General features: G+C 41.4%; 1 protein-coding gene across 2 annotated transcripts in view; it reads right to left on the reverse strand.

Annotated features, from left to right (window-relative positions):
• The window catches only part of kdrl (kinase insert domain receptor like), a 55,654-nt gene extending 47,178 nt beyond the window's left edge, over positions 1-8,476 (reverse strand). For both annotated transcript variants that reach the window (XM_086023491.1, XM_086023490.1), the window contains exon 1: positions 8,004-8,476. In XM_086023491.1, coding sequence (XP_085879617.1) covers positions 8,004-8,067 — 64 coding nt within the window. In that variant the 5' untranslated portion in view covers positions 8,068-8,476. The remainder of the gene's footprint in view (positions 1-8,003) is intronic.
• Positions 8,477-10,181: the final 1,705 nt, after the last annotated feature.

The following is a 10,181-nucleotide window of genomic DNA, read 5'->3' on the forward strand; positions in this document are numbered from 1 at the left end:
AATGAGAAACCTTGAGAAGGGACCACAGATGGGGGATTAGTGAGCACTTCTCCTTTGCCAAGAGAATCCATCCACCTCACCGTAAAAATCCTTATAATAAGTGGCCAAACACTTGCATACATACCAGGACAATGAGGAGTCTATTAAAATGTTTCCTTCATTTTGTATGGCTAACGATAGGGTGTAAGAAGTGGTTAACTGATACTAAATCAAGCGTGTTGTTACATGGTTTTACTGTCCACTGTGCCATCCGATAAAATGAGTTATCGTGCATGTTCGGTTTATTTTTATTTTTTTTCATCATATTGAACGTTTTGCAGGTGCACTGAAATTGCCCTCCATTCTGTCATCGTGCGGTAACTGCCCCTTTAAGAAACCCTCTGATGTTTTCAGTCAGTATAATGTCTTTCTTCGAAGAGGCTGAAACAGTGGATAGCTGCAGAAGACTGTACATATGTACACTTATATTTCGTAATTTTCATCATACGTGTGTATTTGGATGTTGTCGAGCTTAACATGTCCACTCTGTCATCGTGACATTTCAATTGATATAAAAAAATCTTGCAGAAATTGTGGCTATGCAATATTTGGTCAACGGTACACAGTCAGCTCGCTAAGTGAAGGTCCACCACGTGCTTCTCAATTGCAAATATGAGCCGGATACGTCCACCCTGTCATTGTCCTCCTTGTCAACACACTCACCTATTTTGCTGTTTGCATGTCCGTTGTCTGCTTTCAGTTATTTTATAAATGAGTGTACAGTATCTCCTGCACCGCACACTATAAAAACAGTAAGAACATCCTTTTTTCACCGATTTTTTTTTTTCCTCACCATGTGCGCGGTCTGTTACGTTTTAAAAATCGGTGCGTGTCAACCCTGCTTTAGGAAACACCGTGATCTTCCCCTAAGGTCCAGAAGGTGTCATAGACCACATTGGATTGCCTTGTTTTCACGGAGCCTTCCACTTGACAAAACAACTTTGTTGAGTCAACTATCAACATGCGAGAGCCGTTAGTCGTAGCCTTGGCTCAAGAATGAAAATAGTTACACAATAGGACTGACGCGCTCTGAGCCATGAGTAAGCCGATAGACGCATACACCTGCAGCTATAACAGCAGACGCACATTTGCCTCGAGCTGGAGTGTTATTCAGCACAGCTGTCATGCTAAAAAACAGCTGACTGTGCCAAAGCGGATCGTACAACGCGGCAGTGGTTTCCCTTCAAAATACTTGAACATCATTGTTTGATTGTTCAAAGGCACGCAGAGGAAAAGAGATGTTTGTACGCTAAGAGCTGGTGCTTTCATCTGCGGAATGGAAGACACAAATCAAGTTTTCTAACTTTTGCAGACAATGAGAGAACATACTTTTCACTAGTTCATAAAAATCTACGGCTGACTGCTACTTGTGACAAACACAAACCTGTTGCATATTCAAGAATGGCAGGAAATGACAACATTGTAAGAGCAACTAAAACAATAATTGGGACCCGGGAGCAAATATAAAAAAGAACACATCTGGCTCTCGCTTCAAATAGAATGCAACACATTTAAGGAATGAGACATCTGCTTGCATACGTAACCAAACCAAAAAAGTAACTTGACCTTGAGCTGCACTCGCTCAGTTCATAAAACAGGCCAATTGCCAACCGATCCTCCAAAGTAACTGGCTACAGATGGATGAATCAGCAGGGGCCCTTGGGAGCGTGCTAAACCAAAGAAAGAAAACACCCCGCGGTTGCCTCTCAACACCCGCCTCCCCAACTCCCGACCTGCGCCGCTGCTTGGCCAGCCAGCGCTGACCTCCGCAAGGGTGCAGACGCCCCTCAACCCCCCCCCCCCCCTCCCCGCAACAGCTGTGTGCCCCGCGTTCCTCCGGCAGACGGCCAGAAGAAAATGCCAGAAATTGCGCTTATCGTGTTGGTTCAAAGAGCCCTGGAGCTGGTTCTCATTAGGAGCCATTAGGGAAGAAGACAGGCACGCAACAAACATGCAGAAAGGCAACCAAAGACGGATGGATGACCTCTGCTTCACTTTCTGTCTATACTGCATATAGAGTCCTGAGATGTCATTATACAAAAAGGACAACTTTGATTAACAAAAAAAAAAACAACAGCCAATTAATGGATATATTTGCTAATCATTGTATACAGCAGTTATTAATGGCAGGGGAAAACGGGTTTGGTTGGCACACTTTTTACTCTAGTGTAAATTTCTCATCAAAGCTATCATTAAATTGAATCTTAAAATGGAAGTCAACCCAAACATATTTTTGGCAAGAATATGTTCTATGCGGGCCCACTAGTTGAAACACAGCATTCTGATTATTGTTGCGTTTGTGAAATGAGTTAAGTAGCAAAATCCACCCGTTTTTGGCCAGCTCAGGGGGCGGCCATTTTGTTACTTCTGTCAACTGAAAATGACATCATAGATGCTCAGGGCTCAGCTAACGACCAATCATAGCTCAGCTTCAGAAAACACGTGAGCTGTGATTGGTCGTGACCCGAGCCCTGAGCAACTGTGATGCCATTTACAGTCGACAGAAGTGACAAAATGGCCGCCCCCAGAGATGGCTAAAAACGGGTGGATTAATTCTTATTCCGCAAACGCAATATTTATCAATGCCTTGTTTCAACTAGTGGGCCTGCATAGAACATATTCTGGAAAAAAATATGTTTGGGTAGACTTTCATCTTTAAGAAGATGGCTTGGAATATTTTCTTTTTAAGAAGGCTATTAACTTGTCAAATGCAATAATGCTGTTTGTCACAGTGCAAAAAGGCAAGAAGCCAGAACTGAACAATTAACAAATATATAACTTTAATCCATTTTAACACAAAATGAGCAAGGAATATGAACAGGAAACTACTGTAGATAAAATGGGATAACCCATCCCAAAGAGAATGTGATGACCAATCCCAACTGAAAAGTTTAGCTACCCCCTAGGCTAAAAACAGTCAAACAACTTGTTGGCTAGCTTGCAACAATCTACCCCCTTCACACTTTTTAAGGATAATAATTGTTTTCTTATAAACCCCGCACCCAAAACCCGAATAGAAAATTGCAGAGGAGCTGAATATTTCCAACTAGACTTGAAAAACACAAAAAGTCCTCTCAGCTGTCTTCCTCCAGAGAAGACTACATTGGTAATAGAGAAATCCGATAATCAGACTTTGATCGGAAGTGGTCGGAAATGCTCAAATTTGGCCTAATTATTGGCTACAGTATATGTTGACCACGCTAACCGAGACCAAGACGTTATCGAAACTCGAAAGTATCGAGTCCGATACAAGACCAAGAGTGTATATATCAAAGAAAAATCACACAAAAAAGCAGAACAAAATGACCAGTATCTTTTTTTTCATTATGTTTGCAACCAAAGCAAATTCTGCTGTTGTTTTTGAAATACTACAGGGAAACAAATCTCAAATCTAAGCAAAGTCTTTATTTAACTTCTTCTACTTATAATGTAATCATACTCTTTAAAACGGAGTCATGGGCCATGAAAAATGTCACGACTGGTCTCGACCGGTCTTGATCAAAAAAAATCCTGAGTCCGCACTGTCCGAGACCGAGACAAGAGTGGGTAAAAATGCCTTCGATTCCGAGACGAGACCGAGACCCTTAAAAAGTGGCCCCAATACCAGTCTCGAGAACTACAAGACTGTGTACTCTGGTTTACATTATCAGGCTTTCAACATCAGTACATAAAACCCTACTTTGAAACTCTAACCCGAGTTTACAACCCTTATTTGAAACCCTAGTTTAAAACAATACTTTGAAAACTCGAAACCAAGCTTAAAACCCCACTTTAAAATCCTAAACCTACTTTAATTTTGTGCTTTTATTCGACTCAGTCGTTTTAGTTTGCTACTTTTTCACGGATCTTTTCCCAAAGAAGCAAAGTCAGTGTGTCAGGGGAGTTGTCAGCTGAGTTATCTCCAGTAAAAGCCATTATTGCTCACGATGAGATGACTATCACTGTCAAGGGAAACACAAAGAATAGGGAATAATGTCAGGACTTCCCGTCACTCCTCTACACGTCGTCTCCAGCGGCACCATCAAGGTGAATAGAACAATGCAGTCTGATGACGCTTTTGTTTAGGCATGCCACTCATTTCAAAGAGTAGACACGGAAAAAGGGGCCTGAGTGACATTATTAACAAAAGAGGGAAGAGTCATTAGAATTTGAAAAAAAAAAAAAAAAAAATGTGACCCTGATGTTTGGAGAGAAACAGTAGCAAATGGCAACACACATCCTGGCTCAGCCTCATTGACCTTTTGAAAGCGTTGCAACACACTTAAAGGCCCAGGAAAGTGAAAAGGTCATCGCCACCAAGTCATCGCGAGGCTTTTCGAAAAGGAGGCTCTCTAAAGCGCAAACAGGACACTTTATAATCACCCCCTCCCCCCCTCCCATTTTCTCTTTGGCCTTCTCTCCGTGACGTGTGCCCACTCCTGGCCAACAACAAGGCACTCTAAAGCGACCACCCCAGCCTGCAGGCCTGGTTCAAATGCTAGCCACTGACTTTTTGTGTTTCCCTCGCTCTTCCACCTTCTCTGTGTGACGTGTGTGACAACGAGGCACTCTAAGGCGGCCATCAAAGCCTCGCCGGTAAAATAGACTAATGACTGACTGCAGACAGATGGTGGACTAAATAAAGAGGGTTTCCGTCTATGCTTAATCCGTGTTTTTTTAAAACAAGATTCCGTCGTTCGTCAACCGTCAGCAAAACGGGCGTCCGTCAGTGACGGATAAACGGACCTCTCCGTCAGATAGACGGAACGTCCAGCTCTGCTAATATTTTTACGTACTCTCTGACAATCAGATCACCACTGCCACCTAGTGTAGTGGATGTGCAATTACACTTTATTCTATTATGGCAACAAAAAATAAATTAAAAAAAATTCACGCCCCCCCTGACAACTCGCCCCCCAATCTGAGAAGGACTGGTTCAAGAGGACGTGCCACGAGTCATTGTTTGATGTTCCGCCTCAGCTATTAAAAGTAAAGAAAAAAAACAAGAGTTTTTAAAAAGCAAACTCACAGCCTGACACAAGGAGCTTTTACGATGTGGCGGCGCAGCAGTTCCTGGCCAAAGAAAACTCACGCCAAGTTACCTTCGGGCGGAGAGTCTCAAGACAAGCAGTAAGAAAGTAAAAGGTCAATACTCAAGTTTGAGCCCTTGACACCACTTCAGATCAGCTGCCAAACTGCTCAATCTGTGCAACCAATCTTGCATTTTTCCTTTTTATTCAACTGAAATGTTCCCACTTTGCCAGCGGCAAGGTTAAGACAACAGTTAGAGAGCGAGCTGTTTTATTAGCTAGAAACTAGTCTTCAGAGATTTAGAGGCAAAAAAAAAAGATCTGGGGGTTGTCAAATGTGTCCAAAGAACATTCTATAAAGCCAGAAAACAGGAATCTGCTGGATGAAGCTCTTAAAAGCCAAACCTAAAGCATTCTGCTTCTATTGTACATAATCACGACTCACCGGCACACAGAAGCTCCTTAAAATTGAAATTGCATGCAGGATTTAAAAAGGATATATAGCAGGCCCAGTTTGGAGTGGATGCCTCAATCATCCCATAAGAAGAGAAGCACAGAGCAATTTGTATCGTTAAACATCACAGCTTGTGGAATTGACTTTATCTTACACCTCCTGGCACACTTCCCAGTCCAGGAGAATGTCTATCAGTGTGTGCGTGTGTTTTATATTTGCCGGTGAGCAATGAGCCTCTATTGGAATTGGATGACCTCTCATTACTCCCATTTTCCACTCCACCATCTCGAGGAGCAAATCAAAAACACCCCCGAACAAGCCAGACACAACATGGAAGCAAGCTTCTCACATTATTACAGCAAATTTTTGAGTGATAAAAAAAAAAAAAAAAAAGAGAGATTCGGTTACAAACCATAGTAAGGTGTGTCTCAGATTTTTTAAAAAAAATGCATTTTCACAGTATACAGGGAAGAATGAATTTTGAGTTGCGCACCTTCAGTGAAGTGTGAAGTTGCAATGTGTTTGTGAAATTCTGTGTTCAATACGTAACTGCATTTTATGTTTGTTTGTTGCTGTCTCTTGGCCAGTTAAGACTCCTTTGAAAAAGAGGTTTTTAATTTCAACGGGATACTTCGTGGTTAAATAAAGGTTAAATGCAAAATAAATGTTGATGAGTAGATGCAGTGTAAGTCAGGGAAGAGAAAAAGGAGCAGAGAAGGTCGCCAACTAAGCAACTTAGCAGAAACATTTCTTCTAATATTCCGTGTTTAACAGTTTTAAATTAAAAAAATAACCTGTGATAATTGTTCAATCATTTAAAAAAATAATTTAATTTTTTTTTTTTAAATGGTCATTAAAAAGTGTGTGTGTAATTATGTATTTATATATATACACACCCACACACATTTACAACTTTATTCCCACGACCCTCCTGAACCACTTTTTTCAAATGTGCTATTAGAATGTTCAGCAGGCCACAATGATCCCCGCTGGCCAACTTGGGACACCCCTGGTGTAATGGAAGCAAAATATCAGGACACATCAACATCACTGACAGTGCGGTGCACCAAATCAGCTTGAGACAGCTCCTTCACTAATTGCTCTAACAGTCAGCAGTTCCTCCTGCGCAATAACAATTGCTCTGCTTCCCTCTCTGCTATTGTCAATCACGACGTGTGAGTAGTACATCCAGGATGAATTCTTTGCCCAGGTAGCATGTCAAACTTCCATGACCTTCCCTGCAGTCTGCCTGCCTTCAGCTCCAGCGTCCGCTTCCTCCTTGTGTCTTTCCCACGCCTTTGTGTGTGGACAGTGGAGGAAATGTCTTCCAAATAACAACGCAGTCAACAGTGAGCGGTGTAAGGTGTGAGCAGGAACACCGTTTCCTTTGTTTGGATGTGCTGTTTATTTGGAAAGGCCGTGTGTGTATCTCGCTAGCCCTAATGGTGGATTGACATTCACCTTTTCACAGTCTGTGTTATCATTGCTGGCATGTCCCAAGAGAGACATTGACACGGAGTTGGGCCCGTGGAGAAGAAACATACTGTACATTATCTGGGGTTTAATCCTCTTGATAACAATAGCTGGAACAAACACTGACTTTGTATGAAATGTGCTGATTTGAAATGTCTCTGAAAACAAACGGCACCACAATCAATCAATACTGCGTTCGCACAAATAGCCCTACATGAAAAGTTTAGACATAGCTGACTGTCACAATGCATTAAATTAATCAGCACGCATTACAATGGGACAGGGCTACCTCTAGTGGATTGGGAAAGAAGTGAAAAGCCAATGACACTCATATCGTGCAGTCTGCTTGGAAATGTAATTGTACCACACTGAACCAAAGAAAATCTAAATACTCTATGAATCGCACATATCAATATGAAAGGCTGGGAAAAATTAAGAGACCACTGCATGATGAAATAAAACACAACTAATATGACTCTGTTTGCGTCAGAATCATAAAGAAATGATGAATGCTTCCTTTCCTTTGCATCTAAATGAAGACTTGGTGACATGAATGGAGCATTTTGCAGTGGTTTCTTTTTTTATTTATTCATTTTTTTGCCACCGCTGTACACGTCTGGATCGTATTTAGCAGTGACTCAAAACCAGTATGAATAGGCGCTAAATAGTACTTTTGGGTTCTAAATAGTACCCAAAGTGTTTCCCCTTTTGCCAATGGACCGTTTTTTTGTTGTATTTTTAAATAGTTTTTAGCACCCATAACCACTAAGAATGGGTGTTAAATAAATAGTACTTTTGGGTGCTAAACAGTCCCCATTTTGGACACCATTTAGCTTCCAAAACTACAAAGAATAGGTGCTAAATAGTACCAGAAGCGGTTCCCCTCACCATTTGTACACTATGTTGAATCTTTATGTATTTATTTTTAGCGTGTATGTGCAGATAATAGTTGAAAATGATGTAAAACAGCATAATCAAGAGTAACAACTCTTCGTATGACTTCAGATGAATAACGAATGGCTTCTTACCACTTATGAGGGACGACAAATCCAAGATGATTGCCAACTTGACGCAGGTACACAGCAGCATCATGCTTTTCAAAAGCTTCAACAAAGTCTCCCCCAAAATGAAAAGTAATAGTCCGTGGTACTAGTCGTGTTTCTAATTCCGTATGTGTGACAAAAGTCCCCCTATAGCGGAGAGGTTGCAAATAAGACAAGCACCAAAAAGAAGCCTCAGGTGGATGCGCGTAAAGGAGCCGCGGTTCTCCCCGCTGCCATGACGCGTTCGGCGGGGGAGCTCTCCTCCCTGACTCCCGCTCCTCCGGTTCCGTATCCTCCGGGCAGGTGCTCCCTCCCGTTACGAGCAAATAGATGAATTCAAGTGGGATCGGAGCTCTAATTAAAAATGTCTTTTCTTTTTTTCTTTTTTGGTATGGTGTGTGGCGCGCAAAAAAAAAAAAAAAAAAGAGCCAAGAGCCAAGATGAACCAGGGACGACCTCGGTGCCTGTGTGCACACTGAGCAGTCGGCGCGTCAGGCACCTTTTTATGGGGGGGACGGAGGAAGCGCGCGACGTCACTTTGGAGGGGGGACATTCCTCCACTGTTTTGCCTCCGAGCTTCACACACAAGCAAGACCACTGGGGGGTGGGGGGGAGGGGGGGGGGTGATGGAGATGTACGCGAGTCCTGTTTTAGCAGCATCTGGTGGGAATGTTATTGTTTCAAAATAAATTACATGTTTGAAGATAATCACTGAGAACATGTGTAAGAACTAAGAAATATGTAGTAGGACAACTCAATTGTGGAATTAACTGGTTTTCACCATTTCGGTATCCCATATTTTTTGGCTGATACTAAAACGGCGACCAGTGAGACACTTTGGTGTATGAAATGATTCCCCCTCTCCCACTACATCAGTGGTTAGATAGCTAACTAGCTAGCCATACCCCCCAAAATGAATCTTTCCTTTGGAAAGTCCCCTGGTATGGTAACTTTAGAGTGCCTCGTTGTTGGCTGTGAGTGTGCACACGTCATGTAGAGAAGGCGAAAGAGTGAGGGGGATTTTTTTCTTTTTAAGTCAGAATGTGACAGCCAGCATGCGTGTCAAGGCTTCTGGTCAGCATTTTAGAATGCCTTGTAGTCAGCATGTTTTTTGCTAATGTTCGAGCTGTTTTGTTGTGTTTCTTGAGTTCTGCCAAGGAGGATTTCACTTCTATTTGTTTGTTAATGGAAAGAGGATTAGGCTAAAATGGTTGCACCACAAAACTTTGTGGATTGACAACACACTAAATTTTGGTGCTGAGAACAGAAGTGATTTGTTTCTGCTTTTGTTAATGTTTGACATTTGATATAGTTGATTGTTTCTCAGTTAATAAGGATACTTGTCAGAAAATCATCAGAAAAATAAAACTAAAAAAAGTAAAGATACCTGAAAAATCTACTTAAGTATAATAAAAAAAATGTACTCTTTTCTTCTCACCACTGTATGATGGTTTCATATTACAAAACAAATAGCACTCTATAATATTGCACCTTATAAACAATTACAGCAATGGCAATTAATCAGAATGTAAAGTTTGAAACAACCCCCCACCAAAAAAACAATGCAAAATTTTGTAATGTGTTTTTAATAAGAAAATGCAGTTTGTGCCTAATTTTTACCTCGATTCAGTGGGCATTGTGCTGCTCCTGGTGTGCTCGCTTTGGCCACCTGGGGGCAGTATAATTCAGACAGAGACCCACACGTTTTACAGCGGTTTCAGTGAGATGTAGTAATATTGGCCACTTTCCGCAAAAGATACAAAAATACATATGCCTGTGATTATTGCTTTATTGTCTTTCCATATGTGTCTCTTCACGGCTTGTGTTCAAATATCCATCGCTTAAACCATTATAAGATAAGATACAATGCGGTAGCCCATCTAAGACATTTTGCGTTGTTCGTTAGCATTAAGCTAAAAAGACTTTCTTACGGCAAAGCTATTTGACTGCTTTAAATGCACAACATATAATTGAAGACAGTAAACTTCACCTGGGAGTGGCAATAAACTGCTTGGAGCCTGCCTGTTTTTTTGAAGAACCGTTCACTGCCTCCATACAAGCATTTGTATTGCAAATTTTTGCTGGCATGGCAACGCAAAACAAAATACATGTAACTTTACAGATATGTTTTTTTTTATCGTTAGGCATTTTTGTTTATATTGT

This window comes from Filicampus tigris, chromosome 2 (assembly GCF_054856515.1).
Source record: "Filicampus tigris isolate MCC_2025a chromosome 2, RoL_Ftig_1.0, whole genome shotgun sequence".
Classification (NCBI taxonomy): domain Eukaryota; kingdom Metazoa; phylum Chordata; class Actinopteri; order Syngnathiformes; family Syngnathidae; genus Filicampus; species Filicampus tigris.